The sequence below is a fragment of the Onychostoma macrolepis genome, chromosome 21 (assembly GCF_012432095.1).
Source record: "Onychostoma macrolepis isolate SWU-2019 chromosome 21, ASM1243209v1, whole genome shotgun sequence".
In the NCBI taxonomy this organism is placed as follows: domain Eukaryota; kingdom Metazoa; phylum Chordata; class Actinopteri; order Cypriniformes; family Cyprinidae; genus Onychostoma; species Onychostoma macrolepis.
Window position 1 is genome coordinate 25,632,501 of NC_081175.1, and position 22,837 is coordinate 25,655,337.

Consider the following 22,837-nt stretch of genomic DNA (forward strand, 5'->3'; position numbering starts at 1 on the left):
AAACGGTATGCAATACGCAACGATGAGTTTTAACCAGTAGTGTTACATTGTTACATGATCTTACTGTGATGTATGTGATCTCTGAAATAAATACAGATGTTTTACGTTTTTTAAAAAGGCTTGAGATTGAAAATTCTAGCGGATACTGGTTCAGTGGTGTGTCTGATACAGTATCTGAACATACTGTAAACATAGAATGAGTAGCATGATAGTATGAGTAGTATGATAGTACGCTACTCCAAACATAACAGTGATGTAGAGACACAGTGGAATGATTAAGAGTGGATTTAAAGACAACATGAAATCAGACCCTTTACAGTCTTATTAACTTGTCCATATCTGACAAAACTTATCTTTTCTGTTCATGTAACTAAAGTTAACATCATAACTTAACATGTCTCACCCAATTAAAGTCCTGGGGCCGGTTGCATAAAAGGTTTATACTAGTCTTACAAGTTAAGACATTTATTTTTATTTCTGTAAGACTGGTCATATGTTTTTAATGTAGATACATAAAAACATAGATAAGTCTACATTGAATACAAAAAATAAGACTGATTACCACTTGGCTAACTGCTAGTTGATCAAACCAGTTCTTAACACACAGTCTTAACAAGTTTATGCAACTGGCCCCTGTCCTGTATTATTTCCCACTTAACTTCGCTTCACTTTCTGTTTAATAAAATAAAACATTTTCAAATGTGTGCTTTTCATCTGACAATTTTTTGTGGACTCAAAAAAAAAAAAATTAATTAATTAAAAATTATCTTTTCATCAGATAATAAATTATGTTGGCGACATAAAATGGGTTATGTGGGATAAATAAAATTAGAAAATAAATAAAAATGAATATATTTTTTAAATGTTTTCTTTTCATTGGATAATGGGTTATACAGAATATAATACCATTTATATTAAATCAGACAATGGGTAGTATGGGATAAATACAATAAGAATTTTTTTTTTTAATATTTGCTTTTTTATCAGATAATGGGTTTTGTGGAATATAAAAAATTAAATTATGCATGTCATCAGATAATGAGTCATGTTGAATAAAATAAAATATATTAAATTGGATAATGGGTTGTGTGGGATAAATAAAATAGGAAAACAAAATATTTGTAAATGTCTGTTTTTCATTGGAATATATATATATATATATATATATATATTTTCTTCGGTTTCACGTCACACTGCAGAAGTTAAAGGCATTGCAAATGCAATTTCATGTTGTCTTTAACTCCAGTTCATTTTGCAGCCACTGATGACAAACTATAAAACCTAGAAAATGTCCATTTTGAGATGATTTTTCCACACTAACATGGTTATGCTCTGCGGTAGAGAAAGAGGTCCATATGTTAAATGCAGCTGATGTTGATGTTGTGGTTTAGTAGACAGGTTTGTAGAGCAGTTGTCCACTGAAGAGTCTGCGCTTCAGCTCCTTCCACAGCAGGCTGCGCTCTCTCTGCGAACCCTTCATGAAGCCGCGGTTCTCCTGCGCTCGGCGCGACAGGTACGGGATGACCTCGTTCACCGGGCCGTACGGCACATACTTGTACACCGGGAATCCCGCTTGACCTGCTCACAAAAACACAAACATGTCAACACCATCAGAATCAAGACCCCTGCTCCTTCCCACGCTGCTCTTCTCTCCACTCACCCAACGGGAAGCTGATCTGATCGCACATTCCCAGCAGCTGGCCGAAGTAAACCATATTCTCAGTGGGAGAGAGACTCATCTCGTTCATTCTGTGCAGAAGAACACACGTTAGCGAAAATTGATCTCTGAGCGCGCTGAATGCATTTTACGCATCTGTTTTTGGCTCTGGACTCACTTTTCCAGTGTGAATTTGACGGTGTCCTCGTTGTGAGACGCCACCATGACATTTGCCATCCTGTTGTGGTTGATCTCCTCCAGAATGTACTCCAGACACCTTAGAGACAGAGATCAGGGTTAATGAAAGCTTCCAGGAATCCATCAATGACTGAGAGAGACGAATAAAAGAAAGTAATCCTAAAGTATGTGCCTTTGTTTGTAGCAACGAGTCAAAACATGCCCCTCACAGTGTGCGTGCAAATATTTACAGGGTTATTATGGGTTAGTACAGTAACGTGACATTGATGGGCAAAACAAGCTTGGCACAGGCAAACAGGTGTGTTTGATAATGAATACAGTATTCATCTGAGACAAGAGAGAGAAACTAAATTATATGGTACATTGTGTTGGGAAAATGTGCATTATATAAGATGAGATGATTATACAATTCATCATGCAAAATAGCAAAGGGCAGGGTTCATCATTCTCAGGTCATGAGAATTTACAGGTTTACATGTAATGTAAAGTAAAAAAATAAATAAATAAATAAAGTTTGCTTTTTAGCAGATACTGGTTTGTGTGGAATAACATAAAAACAAATAAAATGTATATATTAAAAAAATTAATATAATTTGAAATTAGATTTCCATTGTATAATGGGTTATGGGAAATAAACAATGTTCGCTCTTCAGTAGATAATGGTTTATGTGGAGTAAATAAATATAAATTAATATATTTCTTACAACAAATTTATATATTTTAAACCATTTTAAACAATTAATATTTTAAAACTAGCTTTTCATTGTATAATGGGTTATGTGGAAAAATGAAATAAAATTTACAATTAAATAATTCAAATATTTTTTAAATGTTCACTTGTCAGTGGATTCTGGGTTTTGTAGAACTAATGTTTTGTTTGTTTGTTTGTTTTTTAAGCATATTTAAACCATTCTCAAATATTTGCTTTTCTGTAGAAAATGGATTATTTGGAATAAAATAAAAAAATGTTTTTTTTTTTTTTTTTTTAATTTTCACCTTTCATACGATAATAGGTTATTTAAACAATTAATATTTCTAAATGTTTGCTTTTCATCAGATAATGGGTTATGTGTAATAAAATGGAATATTTTCAAATTTATCTTTAAACAATTAATATATTTTTAAATATTTGCTTTTAAATGCATAATGGGTTACATGGAATTTATTTTTTTCATATTCACTTTTTATCAGATAATGGGCTATATGAAATAAAATCAAAATATTCATCAGATAATGGGTTATGTGGAGTAACAGAATTAAAAATTTTTATATACATTTACACAATATATTTTCAAATATTTTCTTCCCATCGGGAAATGGTTTATTGGAACTAATATATTTTTAAATATTATTTTATCATATAATAGGTTACATAGAATAAAATATATATATATATATTTAAACAATATTTCAAAAACATATCAGCAAAAATTAACAGCAATGAATGCACAGTAGTCAAATTATGAAAATGTCGACTGTAAATGATACTGTGCGGTTCATTGCCAAAGGGTAGAGTCATGTTTGTCAATGTTTTCCTCTGTTTGTAGGATGTGTTTTAATTGCTCGGCACGTACTTGTGGTACATCCTGTTGGTGGCCTCATAGTCAGGGTTGATGGGATCTTCATATCCGATCTCTGCCGCGCGGGATCTCTCCTGATACATGTACGCTCCTCTGACCAGCTTCGCACCGAAGAACCAGCCCTCCCGCCGCGACAGCTCCACATCCACCGACACGTTATCATACGCCTCCTACAAACACAGCACTTGTCATGAGACTCACACACAGACTAACAAAATAAAACAGATTAGAGCCATAAAACCATTAGAAAGATGCACAGAAGGTCTTATGAAAGCCATATAGTGTTATTACAGCATTGTCATCATGATTCATTCTGTGACTGCTGGACTTTAGAGATTTAAAAAAAAAAAATTTAAATAAAAAAAAAATAAATAAAAAAAATATTGTAAATTACAAATTATGAACCACCAAAAATTACTACAGGAAGCCTGTTTCCACCACTGAATAAAAAATTAAAAAAGGTTATTGCGACTTTTTATCTCACAATTCGGACTTTTTTTCTCATAATTGCGTGATACAAACTCGCAATTCTGACTTTTTTTCTCAGAATTGTGAGATATAAACTCGCAATTGCGAGTTAAATCCAGTTTTGAGGAAAGTCGCAATAACCTTTTTTTTTTAAAAATTTTATATTCAGTGGCGGAAACGGGCTTCCATAGTTCCTCATTTCAAATTTAAGTACTGAAAATTTTAATTGGAATATAATTTTTGGAGCAGCGTAACCATTTTGTTGAGCATCTGTAAAAATGTACAAATAAAAAGTTACATTTATTGTAGATTTAAAAAAATAAATTATTTAATTTAGACTTTTAAAATTATTAATGTGTGTGTATTATTATTATTATTATTATTAAAAGTTTAAAAATATACAAATATATATAACATACTTATTCTAATTGATATTAAATTCTAATATGTTAATAATGTTAAATGCTAATATATTACATTAATATATATTACATATATTCTAAATCATTTTATTTTGCATTTTCATTCAAATTATAATAACTGTAAAACTGTACTTATATGCATATTTATTTGTAATTATTAAATTTCTTTTTTATTATTCTTAATTATGAAAATCATTGCAATTACTTTTAGCACTATTACGTTACATTACTTTAAATATACAAAATAATTACTTTTTTCATTAACCATTATAACCTTTACTCAGACAAATGTAGTCTATTTCACGGTTTCAGAGTCTCAAAATTTCGTAACACTTGTGTGAATTTCAGATCTTTAAATCAATTTTAAGTTGAAATTTGACACGTCAGATGGATGACTTTTTTTTTGATGCTTTTATGTCATTTTTGGGGCAGCCTGAACATTTTGCCGAGCATCTCCTTTTGTGTTCCACAGAAGAAAGGAAATCATACAGGCCTGACATAACATGAAGATGAGCAAATAATGACAATGTTATTTTTGGACAACTGATCCTTTAGTGATCCATATTATGTCAGGATAAATGAGAAATCTGGGTGTGGAAGTGATGTGAAGCGGCAGGTTTTGAGGTTGTGGATGTGTGTGTGTGTGTGTGTGCGTGTGTGAGAGAGTGTGTATTTGGTAGGAACTGGACTATGTGTTTGTTTCAGCGACTCACTTTCAGGTAGCACTGGTAGGTGTTGAAGATGTTGGGTTTTTCTCTGTTGAAAATCCTCTGCATCTCCAGCGTGAGTCTGCTGATGGACGGCTGGAAATACGTCTGTTCTGCGTCCACCATCAGCCTCACGCCGTTCTCCACAGCGTGCTGGAAACAAACACACATGAGCTTATACAATACCTTTCAGCTGTAATAATGCACTTCAGTGTAAACAGTTACATAACCAGACCACCTGCAGGACAGTGTTACTTCCACCACAATACTGCTGTCACGCTCAACAATAGACCACTACGACTGGGAACTAAGAGAGCCACAAATCAAAATAATACTCTTAATTTCTCACACTGAAACACACACACATATTATATATAAATAATATACACACAATTACACACAATTCCATTTATTTTAATATTTTTAAAGGTATTACACATTTATTTTACGTAAAATGTATTACAGTTAAATAAGATAGATATATATATATATATATATATATATATATATATATATATATATATATATATATATATATATATATATATATATAGAGAGAGAGAGAGATATATACACACACACACACACACACACACTAATAAATTTAAACAAAATAATTTAAAAACAAATAAATACATTTATGATGGTTCTGGTATATCTTGCTTATTATTTTTAAAAATATATTACGTATAAATACATTCCATTTACTTATTATTAATTTAACAATTGTAAACAAATATAATTCAATAATAATAATAAAGTTATTAATAATTAATACATTCTATTTATTAATTATCATAACCAATAATTTAATAAATACTAAAATAATAATAATATTATAATAATGAATATACATTTTTAAAATTACATTTATATTATTTTACATTTTATCAAATTAAAATCATTAGCTATTTTAACTATACATAATTCAATATTTAAAAAATTGATTTAAAAAAATTTGATGATATATTATTGGCCACTAAAAAGCATTATGATCTTTACAGGTCTATTCCGTGGACTGTTTCAGAGTTTCAAGTATTCATAGGCTGAAATGCTTTAGATAAATGACCTCAGCATTCGCAGAGATAAAAACACTTTCGTTTAGACATTCAAATGTACAATTTATCTCCCATCTGCAGTCTGTCTTTATGGAGATAAAGATCATAACTTGTTTGAATTTAGTTATCTGTAGCTTCCTTGAGTTTGACATCGTTTTGTTTTTTTAAAACCATTTCTCTCTATAGAGCATTTTTCTTACACATCAGTGTGTAGTGTGTTTATCTCACAGAAGATAAGAAGTCAGTCTTGTGACGCTGAGAACAGGCATTTTAAAAACTTCCTGAGCAACGAGAGGTTAAAACAAACTGATTGTGTGCTTTTTTTATTTTTATTGTGGCTTTGTTTTATCATCCACCTGATTACATTCCTGTGCTATTCAATGCATAAACTGGACCATCAAAGTGAAACGTCACAGCAGTCAAGGTTAAAAAGTACTGAGCAATACTTTTCCAACTGCTTCTAACAAGGGTTTATCTGCCAAAGCCTCCTTGATCAAGCACAGATGTGCAAACACAAACGAGAGGGAAAATGAGACGCTCTTGCGTCAAACCGTGAAATGTAGTAAGAAAAGTATTTGGTTAATGGCTGATCAGGGTCAAGTCACTCAGAGAGTAATGTCAAACATCAAATGCACACAGACACACACGCAGAGTGGAAAAACCAACCCTTACCGGCTGATTTCTGGCGTAACGTTTGTCAATTTTAGATCTTTTGCAACCTCTTCATGTGCCAGGTCACAATAAAACAGTCCAACAAATCTAAGGTCATTTACCTATCAGCATTTACAGAATATCTTTTTAACAGATTTTTTTTTTTTTAATTATGAAATACATATTTTTAAGATGTTTTAATTAAATTTAAAATTATTTGAACTATTAATTTATTTAAAAAAAATGTAATCATTTAAAAATGTAAAAAATACATACATATGGTACATTTAATTTTTAAATTTATTAAATATAAATTACTTTAATTATATCATTTAGTCATTGTAAATATATACATATTGTATTTTTATTTTTAACTATTAAATTCTAATTAAAATTTGCACTTTTCATCTTTTCTTAATTCAATTATAATTATTTTTAATTTCATATAAATTCATAATTTTAAAAATCTGAAAAATGCAGTCTAGTCAATGGACTGTTTCCGAGTTTCAAAAATTACCATCTGATTTCTGTCGTCATTTATTTAACAGAATAACTTTTAAACTAATTTTAAATGTTAATGTTTGTTGAGTTTGGTGAAATACCTTGGCGAGGACGTCCATTCTCTGTAGCATCCTCTTCATCTGTTTCTCCTCTTCATCAGTGAATTTGCTCAACAGAGGCTCCAGGTGACCTGTCTGTATGTCCAAAAAGCATTCGTATGAGCCAAGCAGCGTTTGTGTGTGTGTGTGTGTGTGTGTGTGTGTTACTGTACCTCCATGTTGGGCACCACCAGCAGGTTGGAGATCTTGGTAGTGTCATTGATGAGGCTGTTCCAGTCCAACAGATCAATGGTTCTGCAAGAACAAAACAGAAACATTGGTCAAAACACACATAGGTCTAGCTTGGTTTACTGTATATAGAGTCAGTTGAAGTGTAAAAAGTAGAGATCTGTAATGGGTGTAATGAACTTTAGGGACTGGGAAAGTAAGCTTAAGTGACAGTGGAGGAGTTTTACCCTGATGAACCCAGTTTCTCTCCAGTAAACCAGTTCTCAATGTCTGATTTTGCACCAACTCCCAGTTTGATCAAACTGTCCTGCAGGTAAAAAAAAGAGAGAGAATGTTATATATAAAATGTAGTTTAGTTATTTTTAAATGAATATACCATTAAAGATTTGGGGTCGGTAAGATGTTTTTTAATGTTTTTGAAAGAAGTCTCTTCTGCTCACCAAAGAGTGCATTTATTTGATTAAAAATACAGTAATATTGTGAAATATTATTACAATTCAAACGAACTGTTTTCCATTTAAAAAATTTTTTTTAAATGTAATTTATTTCTGTGATCAAAGCTGAATTTTCAGCATCATTACTTCAGTCTTCAGGGTCACATGATCCTTCAGAAATCATTCTAATATGCTGATTTGCTGCTCAAGATACATTTCTGATTATTATAACATTGAAAACATCAGTGCTGCTTCATACAGCATTTATTATAAAGAACAGAATTTATTTAAATTTTTAATTTCATCAACTGAATGCATCATTTCTGAGTAAACGTATTAATTTCTTCAAAAATAACTACTATACACAAACTCATTATTATTATTTTTACATTTTTATTTAATTATATTAAGCCTTTTTTTTTTTTTATAAACACATAAGTACACATTTGTCTTTAATTGTTAACTGTCCTAAATACGACATCAAAAATCAGAATAGACCCCATATATCAGGTTGTTTTTATAAAATACAAATTTCATTTTCTTAAACCAAGCCCCACATCATTTCCTGCTGAATAATAATATAAATCCATTTTGAAATGTAATTACAGAACTGAAATGCATTGCAATGTTTTGTGAATGAAAGCAAATTAAATATTGACCACACTAAAACAATAACATCCCAAACCCTGTCAATCATCTACTTTTCATATGCATTATAACCAGAGACTTCGAGTGAAAAGCACAAACCTGCAGTTGTTCGAGCTCCAGCTTCTGCTCAAGTATCGCCATGCCGTCCATCCCCTGATGAGCCGCCAACAGACTGAAGAACCTCCTCCACTTCACCAGCACCTCGGAGAACTGCAGCTTTAGGAAAAATCAAACGAGATGAATCACACAGACATAATCTTACTTCACAGAAACTTGAGCGAGAGTGAGAAAAGGAGTTACCAGGAACTGCGGCCGGCCCAGTGCCGTCATCTTAATGGCTGAGAATCCATCCACAGAGCTTCCAGCTACAACACAATTACAGTAAAAGTAGAAACTTGGTGTTTCACTCAGATATTGCTAAGAAATCACAAGTATTGCATTGAATTAAACAACATGAAATACTGAAGTAGAAAACCGGAAATAGTATTTTCTGGTAAACCGTACTCCAAAAACCTTTTTTTTTTTTTTTCTCCCAGTGTAGTTATTCATAATAATATTCCGCTCACCGGAAGCTTTGATGCAGTTGATGAAAGTCTCCATGTGATGGTCACACTTGGCCTCGTCTGCGTAGAAATACGTACGAGCGCTGATCACTCCTCCACGCCGATCTCCGAACTGACGATGAGCTTTATACTTCTTCTCACGATGATCCATACCTGAATATGAATTTTAGAAATCACAGTCAACTTCTGAGATACTGATTCAGAGACAACCCTCGGTTTTAAGACGGTTTTCACAGTAAATTTCTGTCAGATCACGCTGCAAAAAGCTGTCAGAATCTTAGTCAATGGAAAAGATAGAATTTGAATTTAAAGTGTAATTATGATTTATCAACTTGCCTATTTAGTTCCATAATCAATGTATTTTTGTGCATAACTTGTGTTCTGATAATTTCTTCTTTGGTCTTGATGAAATTTCTCTTATTTATGTACACCTTTTTATTTTTAGTTTTAATAGTGCTGTCAGACGATTAATCACATCCAAAATAAAAGCTTTTGTTTTCAGAATACATGTATGTATATATAAATACACACACATACAGTAAATATTTTGAAAATATTGACACGTATTTATTTATATTCTTATATAAATATATTTAACATATAAACATAGCACATTATTCATAAATATATACATGCATGTGTTTGTATTTATACATACATAATAAATATACACAGTATACACACATATATTATGTAAACAAAAACTTTTATTTTGGATGCGATTAATCGTTTAACAGCACTAATTTTTAATAAATATAATTAGTTTTAATTTTTGTACTTTTTAGGGATTTCTCTAATCACTTTATTCCACCTGTGATGTTCTCAGTCAAAAATGTCCTGCCTACAAAAAAATTGCTTGTAAATTTCTTGGCATGCTATATTATTACCAAATATGGGATTTAATCTTCTTAACTTGTTTTCCGTCAATTAGCACAGATCTGAGCTTATGCACTTCAGTTTGAGTGAATGTTGCCAAATACTTTTTTTTCACTCAAAAACTGAGATGCATAAGCTCAGAGCAACAAGGCCGACAGTGAATTAGTTTCAAACTCAAATACAAAACATGTGCGAACTGAACGAAAACAAGCTGACAAAGAGATTGAAATGAAGATTTGGTAATAATATAGCACAACTGAAATTTATGAGGAATTTTAAAAGGCCGGTCGTTTTTTTGGTTGGGACCACCAAATTAGCAGAGCACAAGGGTTAAAAAGAAAATAGGGCCAATTTTAATTTCATGTTGACCTTAATAGAAATATCATGCACATTTAAAATTTAAAAATGGTTGCATAAATGCTGAACAGCTTTTTGCAGCATGATGGCTGTGGCCAAAACCTTGCTTGCACTGCATTACTTTTCATAATCCCTTATAGAGGAAAGGTCTGAGATACAGAACACCCCACAGACTTGAAAAACATGAGCTTGCAAAGTTAATTTCAGCCCCTTCACCAGGAGAGCCCACGGTTAAACCAGCTTTAACCAGTCTGAGCGAGTCTAGAGCTAGAGCTAGAGCCCCTAACACACATACAGCAGGCTATTTCAGCCTCAATGACTGAGTCAACACGCTTCACGGTCCCTGAGGAGACACTGCTAACCTTACAAAAACCCAGCCCGATGAATCTCAAGGCAGTACTACCAACACCCTTCCAGCCTCAATGCTAATGCCCTGAAATAAAAAAGTACACAGTACACTCATTGTCCTTAAGCAAGCATGCACTGCTGTCCACTGAAAATAAAACAAAACAAATGTTTACTATAGTAAATGCTTTAAAAACTACTACCAACATTATCAGATTCATAAAGATGAAACACAACATAAACTAAAAACTAAAAGTTTAATAATATGCATAAAATCATATATAAACTAATGCTGCCAAACGATTAATCGCATACAAAATAAAAGTTGTTTACATAATGTGTATACTGTGTATATTTATTTTATATACATATATAAACACAAGCATGTATATATAAGAAAAATACACTTTGTTTGTATATGAAATATATTTATATATAATATAATCAAAATATATACTGTATGTGAGTGTATTTATATATACATAAAACTTTTATTTTTGATGCAATTAATCACGATTAATCGTTTGACAGCACTAATATAAACAAAGGAAAATTAAAAACAGCACAAAGTAAAATAAAAAAAAAAAAAAGACATAAAAACTACAAGGGAAAAAAACAGAAACACTAATTAAAACAATAGAGAGGACAAAATAAAAATAAATAAAACAAAATAAAACAAAAACTTTATTTAGTAACACTGTGTAATGCACTGAACTGACTCAGGAATTAATTTTACAGTTATTATGATCACACAGCCAGATTTATTTAAAAACAGTAATAAAACCACGTTGTGTGATTGTCTAGTTTTCAAATATCCACATTTAGTTTAAATATTTTGATTTTAGTGCCATTTATTGCACTTACCACGACTCTCTTTCTCAGCCTCAGAAACACAGGAGCTGAAAAACAAGGAGAAAAGGATATGATCAAGTGGAAAGCTGTGCTTTATTGATGCTAGTTCAAGTTTCTGCAAACATGTCACCTTTAAACAAGGACATTTTACATGTGAGCTCCTCTAAACCTTGCTAAAATAGGTGATAAATTCACTGGGGGCGGGGGCCATTAAATGATGCAACACACACTGAACACTCTGCCAGAGACACACACAACACAATATTCTGCACTCGGCCGGGAACCAAACGCTTTCAGGCACACTCACTTTGCAACACGAGTCTCAGTCAATAGACTGAATCAATATCAAATCAATTTCAGAGCAGCTTAGAAATTTAAAGGAGGATGAACATTCTTGTTTAGAATTTTTTTTTTTTAAAGTTTTTTTTTGCCTCTCTTTGTTTCCAGTCTGGCTGTGAGGGAAATTAAAATGATCCAACGCAAATTGGCGCCAAGCAAAGAACTGAAAGTGGGAACGCTCTAATGCGAAAGCTCAAAGTTGAAGCATGTGAATGATAAGTATGTCAAGTATTTGACCCGACCTTCTGTACAAACAAGACATGGGGTTGCAAGCGTTCATACTGCAACATGCGCTCATGAACTATGATGAACCATTAAAATGCTGCTTGCAAAAATTGATATTTTTAATATAGAGACAAAAGTGTCTAGCAGGTCTAATAAGTAATACCTTGCTTTTTAGGGTTTTTCCTGCAATATTTATTGTTTTGTAAATATTTGTTTTTTAACTCTATAAAGCCTGTATCATATTTGATATGCAACTTTTAAAGGCCTTTTATTAAATCGTGCTGCCTCAGGTGCATGTGTTTTTAACTGTGAAATCTTTAATGATTTTTATAAAGTAAACATAAGAATAACTTTTATATTGTTAGTAATATTTCCAGATGAACATTTACTGGACTGAAGCAACTTTACTGGAGTAGCTTTTTTTTTTGATGTATTATATGTATTTTATGTAAGAATCTGTTATAAAGATCTCATCTTCCTTTTTTTGAACATATAAATATCAGCATCTGCACCAAATTGCAATTTTGCAATTTTCTTTGCAGTTTGATTAAAATTGAGCAGTTTTTTCTTCCTTGATAATAAGCTCTATATCATACTAAATAAGCCATACAATTAAAGGTTCAATCATTTTCCTGACCACTATTGCATAGGTCAGGCTTTACAGGGTAAAAACATCTGACGAAATTCTCATCAAAGTGGAAATATATACCTCAATAAACCACAATACATAAGATAAGTCACATGAAAGTCATTCCAGATACCATTTCAATAAGTCACATGATTTAAGAAATCATTCATGTATGTAGCACAACAGAACAGTACAGATTATACTTACAGATAGAGGTTTGCCTTAACCTTAAATAGACCTCTAAGCTCAGCTATGAGTAGTAGTAGTATATGTAATGATGCATGGTTTATAAAGATGAAAATGACTAGTCTAAAGCAATCAACTTTTATTGCCCTGAAGCTGATTGCATGTTTTAACTGTTTTTACTGGAGTATGGTTTCATGTCTGTTTCAGAAACCACAGGCTGTAAAATGTTCTCAGCAGCCCAACGATTTATTACAGAAAATAATATATTGTTTTTGAATATATTATCATTGTAATACAAGATGTAATGCCCTGAGAGAATATTTTAACTGAATACCAGATCTAATCTAACCCAAAACACCTTACATAACATTTGCAGTGTGTGTGTGTGTGTGTGTGTGTGTGTTTGTGTGTTGTTATTCAGCAATTTGGCTTTTTTCATTGAACAAAATGAAAGCACATTCCTAGCAGGAGTGGGATGAAACAAGCTTCCCTTTTGTGCTTTTATAACCTAAATGAATCCTAAAAGAAATGTATTGAACTAGCAGCTCACAAATTATTCCTAAATAAAGAATTAACCTCATCTAAACAGTGCTGGCTATCTGCACCAAACCTTCAAATGTCGACTGCTCGTGACAGGCTTTGAGTTACGCAACACACTGGCCTGGGTTTCCTTGCTCAGCCTCATGTGACTGCATTCTGTGAGGGAGAAGGATAAAACACCTCCCTTTTTCAGCCAATCAGGTGGTGGGCCTTGGCTGAAACTGACCAATAGGGAAGAAGGTAATGGGAGACTGTTTCCACTAGTGCAGCCAGGAGCGTGACATGGATTCAGTGACACAGACGAGTCAAAACTCTGGCTGGAATTCAATGTCATGCACCTTTTGCTCTCTGCGTAGGACGGAGGAAAGGAAAACAAGGTCTTGGGTTCATACTCACTCCATCTCCTTCTTCTCAGCTTCTTCTTGAGTCAGATCCTCCTCCACGCTGTAGTCCAGAACTGAACCCACGCCAAACGCCTGGTTCTTCTCGATCAGAGGTTTGATGGCGTTCTGGTCCTCGCCCGCCACAAACTGGCCGTAGAAGGTCATTTTCATCAGTTTCTCGAAGAGCCGCTGGCCAAGAACCTTCTTGCTGAGGTCCATCAACTGTGGAAGGAAAATTGAGGAATATAATGTAAATTAAACGAGAGAGAGACACATACATACATACATACATACATACATACATATATATATGCACACACATATATATACACATATACATACATACACACACATACATACATATACCCACAATATTGTGTGTGTGTATATAAAATAGTTGTTTCTTTTTTTATTTTGTTTTATTTTTTTTATTTAATAATAAAATTAGTATAAATATAATTTTTAAAATACATATAAACATACACATAAGTATGCATACGTGTGTATACAAATATACATAATGTATGTGATTATCATATATAAAATTTCTCTATATATTATCACATACATTATATAAATAGATGAATAACAGACAGACAGACAGATAGATAGATTTATTAAAAAAAAAAAAAAAAAAGAATAAAATTAACCAAATTATTTTAATTTGTGCATTCAAATAACATCAAAAAATCCTAACTTTTTGAAAAATCAAAAGTAACTCGCCTCTTTATTTTTGTCAACCAGGAAGTCAGAGGTGCAGAGTTTGAAGACCAGCAGACTCCTGAGGAGCTCCAGCGTGTCTTTGCTCTTGTAGGCTTCTCGCGTGTTGTCGAAGTCGATGGAGATCCTCCGGCGCTCCGAGTGCGCTTTGCCGCTGATGAGATCCACATCGCAGGGCTTCTCCACCACGGTGCAGGACGGATCCAGCGACGCGTCTTCCGACTTCAGCTCTTTGCGCTGCGTGGATGCTGCTGCTGTGGAGCGCAGTCTCACGCCAAACAAATGAGCCGGTTTTACTCTGGTCACAGCGGGTATAACTTTACAGTAAGACATGTTTATGAAGTTAGGTAGATATGACAAAGGAAATATACCAGTGCTTCTTCTAACGATGGCGGTTTCTAGATGAATGAGATGGAAACACCCCTGACTGGAGGGTCATTAAGCGCGCTTAATATATGCAGATGTATGGCAGCGCAATGAGTTGTGATTGGCTCACCATCTGTGACGCACCGCACTTTCTCATTGCGTCACTGCATTGCCTATTCTAAAGTTACTTGTACTAAACACCTGATATTTGTTTTGCATTGCAAATTTTTCATGCACAAGAACACTTTGCCTAAATTGATGTCTGAAATTTCCCACACTGTAAAATCTCATTGCTATGAACACATTTTTATGAACTAATCTTTTTTTCTGAGGGTTTACCACTTTCTTTTTTCCCCTTCAAATGTTCCCCTCAAAGCTTCAAATGTAGTGCTGTTTCTTCTTTGCAATACATAAGTAAATAAAAACTAAACACCTGATGGATTTTCTTAATAATAATATAAAAGAAAGGGAAGCTTAATATAAAATAATGCATAGATAAATAAAGCAAATTTGGTCCATTCATTTAAATATTTTTGGTATCCAAATGTGTTATTATTGTTAACTAAAACTATTAAAAACAATTAAATCAAGCTGAATTAAAATAAAATATAAATATTAGATAAAAACTAGATATAAGAAATAAGTTTGGAGCACTAAAATTATTAACTGGAAATAGATAAAAACTAAAACTAAATACTGAAATAAAACAAAATTAACCCTAAATAGTAATATTTAAAAAAAAAAAAAATAATAAAATAAAATTACGAAAGTACATAACAAAATTACTAAAAATTAAACAAACATAAAATTAAAATTGAAAAATATGGGTTCATTTAAAATATTAATGAAAAAATGTATTATATTTTAATACTAAAACAACACTGACTGGTATATATATATATATACCATATTTGGAGGCACAACCTTTGTAAAATGTAATATGATTATTCCAATATGATTAATGACATTTCCATACCTCAGTAGATTCACCCGCTCTTCTTTTTACAAAGTGCTCTTATCTTGCATGTAATCCAGCTGCTGTTTTCTGCTCTCTCTATTGCTTTTTCGATGGATTTAGATCTCCACCCATCGCTTGTCACTTCAGAACAGTCCAGCATTTTGTTTTCAGTCACCCTGGCCATTATAGACTAATTTGGTGTCAATGATATTATCCAGGTCATTTTAGAGTTTCTGCCTTCTATAAGCTAAGATTAAGTTGCCTGTTTTGGTAAACAATGCAAAACAATAAAATGGCCTTGTGTCAGTAAGGTCGATAATCAATAAAAAAAATTATAGCAACAGTAAAATCACTGCTTTCTGCCAGTTATGCTGATTTTCCCAAAGAAAAAGTGCTTCTGTTACCAAATACTCTAGTTTGAGGTCGTTGACTCAAGTACTGAAGATATAATCAATATGAAGTTACACAGCCAATGATTTTCTGAATGACTCATTGGATTGATTATTGTGTTTGTCCATTGGAAGTCATGACCACAAAACATAAACCTTTGCTATATGACTTTCCTGAACCCCAGTGAAATACTATTAAAGTTTTTGTTAATATTTTTAAAATTAGATTTTATTTTAATATTTTCTTTTTTCATTTTTTTTATTTTATTTTAGCAATTCTGTTTTGTCATTTTTATTATTATTATTATTTTTTATTTTTTTTATTTTTTTTAACATATGTCCCTATAGTAGCTATTTATTATTAGTTTTTTTTTTAGCTTATTTTTAGTCATTTTAGAATAAATTTTGCCTTAGCAACTAGCTGAAATAAAGCTTTAGTTCACTATAATAACTCTGATGTTAACACTGTTTGATACCTTTTTACACTATCTGCATTCATTTAAAGATGTTTAGTTTCAGTGATAGTTAATGTATTATCCTACTATGTGTATTATCAGAAGCTTCACTTTTTTTTGTCAAACTGACTCAGCATTTGTGTATTCAGTGAATGAACCTTGAGACAATAGGACTGTCATACAAACCCTCTCCTGATCTCAGTGGATTATATGGGTGTTGGTTCATATCGTCTGACCCAACAGCAGTGAATGTGGTTTTACTTGTCTGTGCACAGAAAAGATGCTCGGTACTGCTCACGTATTCAATCACATTCAAAGATATGAGATCATTATTCACTTTGATGTTACTGAATGAGTTTTCTAACCTCACTGTGCCTAGTGCAGCAACTTCTAATGTCTGTGCAAGTGTTTGAACAAATAGATGCAATAATGACAATAAAAGTGACACCAAGTGGTCAGTCTACCTCAAAACTGCCACTTTCTGTGAAGAAGTACATTAAAAATAAACTTTAGCTTTTCAGTCTTTAAATTGATGGCTTGATGAGACTTAGAAACCACATTTGCCACTATTCGCAACTACTTTCACCCCTTTCTTCCCAGCAAATTACTTTAATATTTTTGATATTTCCAAAGCTTGTTTTGAGCAAAAGCCTTTTAAAACGGTATCTTCTATTTAATCTGATCTGTAACAGACTGACCTCGGATGAGCACATCGATACTGCCCTCTGCTGGACAACAACATTACAGCACAGCCTATGTGTCTCAATTACACTAGATCTGCCTAATGAACTTTATATTACAATAAACATTTTAATACATTAATAATAATGTTTTACATTATTATTAATGTATTAAAATGACATAACTATAATAAAAATGCTAAAACACACATTTTCTTATTCTTAATACAATAATACAATTAAAATAGTAAATAATAAAAGAAAGTACAAATACTTTCCCCCTCAATAAAGAGTGTTTTTATCTAATAACATACAGTTCTTGTAACTTCTGCAATATTGAAAAATGAATTGTGGTTAATTTAGTATATAAATATATGAAATTGATGACTTTCATCATGCTTACATCAAAAATACTAGAAGCAGCCTATAACTGGTTGAGGAAAAAGTTGAGAACCACATAAAATCAAAATGTAAACTGAAAATCATTTTGTCTATATAATAAAAAAAATAATAGTAAAATAAAACTTTAACTGAAATATATTGTATTCACTACAATAATTTAAAATAGTTAAACACAAAAATCTCCCTTGATAACTGTTTTTAACTGAAGAACATACACTTCTTGTAATTGTTGAAATCACAAAATAAATAGTTAATGAAATATATCAATTTTGCTAGTTTCTGTTTGAAAACAAGCAGGTTTATCAAAATAACAGAAAAAATTAATTAATTAGTTATAAATGCCAGTCTCTTGAATGAACAGATTTAGCACTCGTATTTTGTAGGGTTCAGGAAATAACAAAAAAAAAAGAAAAAAAAAAAGACTTTGGATTTCACTGATTTCCATGAAAAGAAAAAACGAAAAAACGACTAAACTACTAAAAACTAACTTGTAATCTACATGTAATCAAACATCACCTGAAATTGCACTGCACACAAAAGAACCACCAGGTTTAAACGATTCTGAGTCATTGGGTTTATTCATACACAATTAAGTTAGCAACACATTTAAAATAATGAAGTATGTGACGTATCGCACAATAACAGGTGGTCACGTGACATTTTATCAGGGTTCTGTGATCAGTCTCTGTCTATGTCCCCAGGACAATCCGGCTGGAAGATGAAACACGGCGGCCAGAGGACGCAGCAAAAGCCAGCGGACCATCCACCAGGGTCACATCAGGAAACGGGATGATGGTAGAATGAACGCTCCTCCAGCTGCATCCTTATTCTTCATCCTTCTGCTCATAATTGTGTTTGATGTGTTTCCAGAGTTTCTACAAAAAGAAGATAAACGATTAGATGACAGCACACAGGGTGAGCAAAGCACATCACAGATATATTATTATTATTATAATACTATAGTTTATACTCAGATTGAACAGAAAATATAAATTAGTTGAGCTCTACACTGATTTCATAGCATTACAATGTTGTGTTCAAATCCCATTAAACTGTTGATATAAAATGAGATTATTATAAGCACACATATAAATATAACACTCCTGTATGTCTTTTTTAGTCTCGAGTTTGTCCTATATTTGCATGTTTAGTTGCAGTTAGCTAGCAGGCTAATCAAGGTCAGTCTACCGGCGGGTCAAGAAGAAATCAACCGAATTCAGCCGAAAAATAACTTACCCCTCGGTTTAGGTTATCAAATACCGCTTCTCCAGCCTGATCAAACACCCTCTCGAAGATAACAGCTCCCACCATGATGGTGATGGCGAAAGTTGACGTTCTTCTGAAGAGCAGATTGTAGACACTTCTTGCGAGCGCCATGATGGTCAATGGAGTCTTCCGGAAGAGTGGGCGGAGCGATGAGCTGTCTATCAAATCCCTCGACCAATGAGGCTATTCCATTAAAATCTTTATTTAAGAGAAATACTTTTTAAAATAAAGCGAATACATTTCAAATGTATTTATTTTTATGTTTATATTTATTTTTTACGCAAACGTAAACATATTTAAATATGTACAATTATCTTCTGAATTGGTTTGTAACAGACAACTGACATTGTAAATTAGCATATTTCCTGTATTACCATATAATTTACTTCTAAATATTTTACATTTGAGGGTAATAATGTCGTAATTTAATCAATTATGTAATTAGGCACCCTCTTTAAGAAGGGAATGGAATATTCCTGCCCCCTTTGCGCACCCATTTAGTTTCTTCCGTAACCCGGTAGATTTTCTCACGTGACCGGCACAACTTCCTTTCTTGTGGCAGCCGTCGAGAAAAATGGTGAGGATTTTAACGAAACCGAGCAATCTGAATCAATCCTGTGTATTATCCATGTTTAACGACCCTGAGGAAGAGTTTTAAATACACCTCGAGTTGTGCGCTAGAGTTTGAGCCCAGTATTTAAAAAGATGACTTTGAAATAAAGTGAGTTTTGAGTGATGAAACGATGACTGCTCGAAGCTAACTGAAGTTTAGCGGTGGTCTGTGCTGTTTAGTCTGTTAGCGTAGCGTGCGATTTAAAACCGCTGTAAAGCTGCATTCATAAATGCGTAAAGTTAATATTATAGAACTGTTTTGGGATATTGTGGCTTTCAGCAGTCAACAGCCATGAAAACACACTTAAACGACAGCTTGTTATAACCTGTTTGTTTAGGCGGAACGAGTTGAGTGCGAGCTGACATGCGTTTCCAAAGCATTAACATCAGAAACCTCTGACATTATTAGTAGGTAATTGTTCATGAAGGGAACTGAACTTCAATAACTATGCATCTGTATGCTTTTGATACGTATTCACAGTTCTAGGAGTCTCTATAAAAGCTATCTTTTATTAACACATAAATGGTTTGATGTGATTAAATGCTAATGAATGCTGTGTGTTTGTAGGCAAAGATCAAGGCCAGAGACCTGCGTGGAAAGAAAAAGGAGGAGCTGCTGAAGCAGCTGGATGATCTGAAGGTGGAACTTTCCCAGCTCCGCGTTGCCAAGGTTACCGGTGGAGCTGCATCCAAACTCTCCAAGATGTGAGTGATGGGATGGAGCTGGTTGTGTTCGTCTGTTCAGCAAACATCAGCATTATTGGAGGCCTGAATGCACTGTAAAGGAAGAACAATGATTTGGGGCCCCTTCTGTTTCAATGCGAGCTTTGTGATGGGAATGCGTGTGTGTATTTTGTTCTTTAGTGTATTCTGATCCAAGAACAAGGACGTTCAGTATTCACACAATTTCTCCAGGTCTTAAAGTCTTCATTAGCCCTTCTATAAGTCAATTAATCAGAGTGGAAAGTCCTAAATTCTAGTTGTGGCACAAAATGTTGCATGCATTTCCTCTTTTTTTTTTTTGGTACAAATATACAAACATCTTTAAATCTATCAAGAACGAGTTAGAAAACTAAGCTAAGATGAGCAGTTTATAATGGGGTGTGAGCCATTTCCCTCTGAACTTTTTTTGTTTCCGGTGTAAACTCATTCTTGATCAGTTTTATCAGAAAATAAAACTGTTTTATGCCATTTTACTTTAAGTAAATGCATTTTGATGTGAGAAACTTTATACATTTGCTTTGGAAAACAAGATAAATGCTGGGGAAGGACATTACAAAGTCTTAAGTTTACCTTTATAAAACCTGCAGAAACCCTGTTTGTGTATCTGTTCCATATTCAAAACATGTTTTGAAATAGTTTTCAGCCTTATTTATTTTGAGTTTGCCAAAAATTGAACTCTGGAGTTAATTGAATTAAATGGAAAGCATCATTCTAATGTTTATTTCCTCTCTTTTCAGCCGCGTTGTCCGCAAGTCCATCGCCAGAGTTCTCACAGTCATCAACCAGACACAGAAGGAGAATCTGAGGAAGTTTTACAAGGTCAGCTTAACGCCACTGAAATGAATTCATACACGCACACAAGAGACTCTTGTGTAACACCTTGAAGTCATTTTTAGATGGTGTAAAGATGGTGTAAGTTTGTTCGAACGAACTTGAGACAAACTTTCTTTTAGAACAAATGCACTTAGGAGAGTTTGATCGAGTTGCATAAACGGCAGTGTTTGTGTTGAAGTGGGAAGCTGTAATGGCCATTAGTGTCCTGTTACATTCATTATTGTATTCAGGCAACATGCACTGTTATAAGACACAAACTACTCCAGCAAGGCGATCACCCAGCACTCCTCCTGCTGAAGTGGAGCTAGTGTGAATATTCTCTTGCTAAAGAATTATGACTGTTCACGGCGGAGTCTTTAAATGACACTCATCTGCTGTGAGCAGCCGACAACACCTTTGTCTCCTATCATTTATTGAACTAAAGCTGTAGTCCAAATTGAAAAGACCGTTTACTGGACAACCCAGTTACTTTGTCTTGGAAATGTATGTCAATACTTTATAATGTAGTAGTTTATTAATTTAACACCTAGTTTTTTTTTTGTTTGTTTTTTTTTTAAAGTATATATTTATATATTTTTTTCATTCTCATTTATATTACCTGTCATCAATTTTATTATATTTAATTGATGTTTGGTATATTGATCCCTTCAACGCTTCAGTCGACCCTTTTTCATATTTCTGGATTTCTCAGAAGCAAAAGTCATTTGAATGGAATTTACAAAGTATAATTTTTGTATTCCCACTTATAATAGAAAGAGAAAATCTACAGTAAGTTTTTCTATGAGCATTTCTATTTGGAGATGTTAAATTTGCTGTCACTTCCTCGGCTTCATTAGTAACACAGCATTAACTTGTTTTCTGAAATGAAGTGCCAAGGGTAATATAATGCAAAGTATAGTGTTCTAAATGTACATAAAAAAATGTAAATTTAAATAACAATTTTAAATGTAAAATGCACTATAAAAAGTGTAGTGTAATAACGTTTTTATAGATTTAGATTTGTTAACTGTGGAAAGGGTCCATGTACTTTAATTTTTTTTTAATTTATGGAAGGTTTTACAGCAGGTGTGTTGATTCAATGAATGTTTATTTCTGATCAATCTCAACACTTCCTGTTCTCTTCCAGCTGCTTCCTGTATTGTCCGCTTGTTGATTCTAACAGCCCCGTTCTTTTTGTTTTCAGGGTAAGAAGTACAAGCCTTTGGACCTGAGGCCCAAGAAGACGCGTGCCATCCGTCGTCTGCTGACAAAACACGAGCAGAACCTGATGACCAAGAAGATGCAGAGGAAGTCCCGCCTCTACTCCATCCGCAAATTCGCAGTCAAGGCTTGAGGCTGTACTGTTGTTGTTTGCTGAAAAATAAACACCCCACCCTGAAATCAAGACGCCAGAGTCTGTGTTTCTGAAGCAGGAATGGGGGTTATTGGGAAACATGATGAAAGTGTTGATTGGGTATTAAGTTACTAGCAATATTTATTTTGTTTGTTTTTGACATTCGTTAGAACCTGGATGGTCAGAGTGTCTTT

At 33.1% G+C, this 22,837-nt stretch overlaps 3 protein-coding genes across 3 annotated transcripts; 1 reads left to right on the forward strand and 2 right to left on the reverse strand.

Annotated features, from left to right (window-relative positions):
* Nucleotides 1-270: 270 nt before the first annotated feature.
* Nucleotides 271-15,434, reverse strand: prodha (proline dehydrogenase (oxidase) 1a). Its single transcript, XM_058758704.1, has 14 exons — nucleotides 14,629-15,434; nucleotides 13,919-14,127; nucleotides 11,617-11,651; nucleotides 9,178-9,327; nucleotides 8,912-8,976; nucleotides 8,711-8,827; nucleotides 7,757-7,836; nucleotides 7,514-7,595; nucleotides 7,344-7,436; nucleotides 5,039-5,185; nucleotides 3,430-3,605; nucleotides 1,836-1,934; nucleotides 1,661-1,749; nucleotides 271-1,578 (listed from the first exon to the last, which is right to left on the reverse strand). Exons 1-14 carry the CDS (start codon nucleotides 14,956-14,958, stop codon nucleotides 1,388-1,390), a joined length of 1,863 nt encoding a protein of 620 aa, XP_058614687.1. The 5' UTR covers nucleotides 14,959-15,434; the 3' UTR covers nucleotides 271-1,387.
* A 3,000-nt stretch (nucleotides 15,435-18,434) lies between these two features.
* On the reverse strand, nucleotides 18,435-19,310 carry LOC131528165 (cytochrome b-c1 complex subunit 9). Its single transcript, XM_058757135.1, has 2 exons — nucleotides 19,112-19,310; nucleotides 18,435-18,750 (listed from the first exon to the last, which is right to left on the reverse strand). Exons 1-2 carry the CDS (start codon nucleotides 19,250-19,252, stop codon nucleotides 18,700-18,702), a joined length of 192 nt encoding a protein of 63 aa, XP_058613118.1. The 5' UTR covers nucleotides 19,253-19,310; the 3' UTR covers nucleotides 18,435-18,699.
* Nucleotides 19,311-19,574: 264 nt separating this feature from the next.
* On the forward strand, nucleotides 19,575-22,694 carry rpl35 (ribosomal protein L35). The gene is made up of 4 exons (XM_058757134.1): nucleotides 19,575-19,718; nucleotides 20,322-20,458; nucleotides 21,214-21,295; nucleotides 22,494-22,694. Exons 1-4 carry the CDS (start codon nucleotides 19,716-19,718, stop codon nucleotides 22,641-22,643), a joined length of 372 nt encoding a protein of 123 aa, XP_058613117.1. The 5' UTR covers nucleotides 19,575-19,715; the 3' UTR covers nucleotides 22,644-22,694.
* The last annotated feature ends 143 nt before the right edge of the window (nucleotides 22,695-22,837 follow it).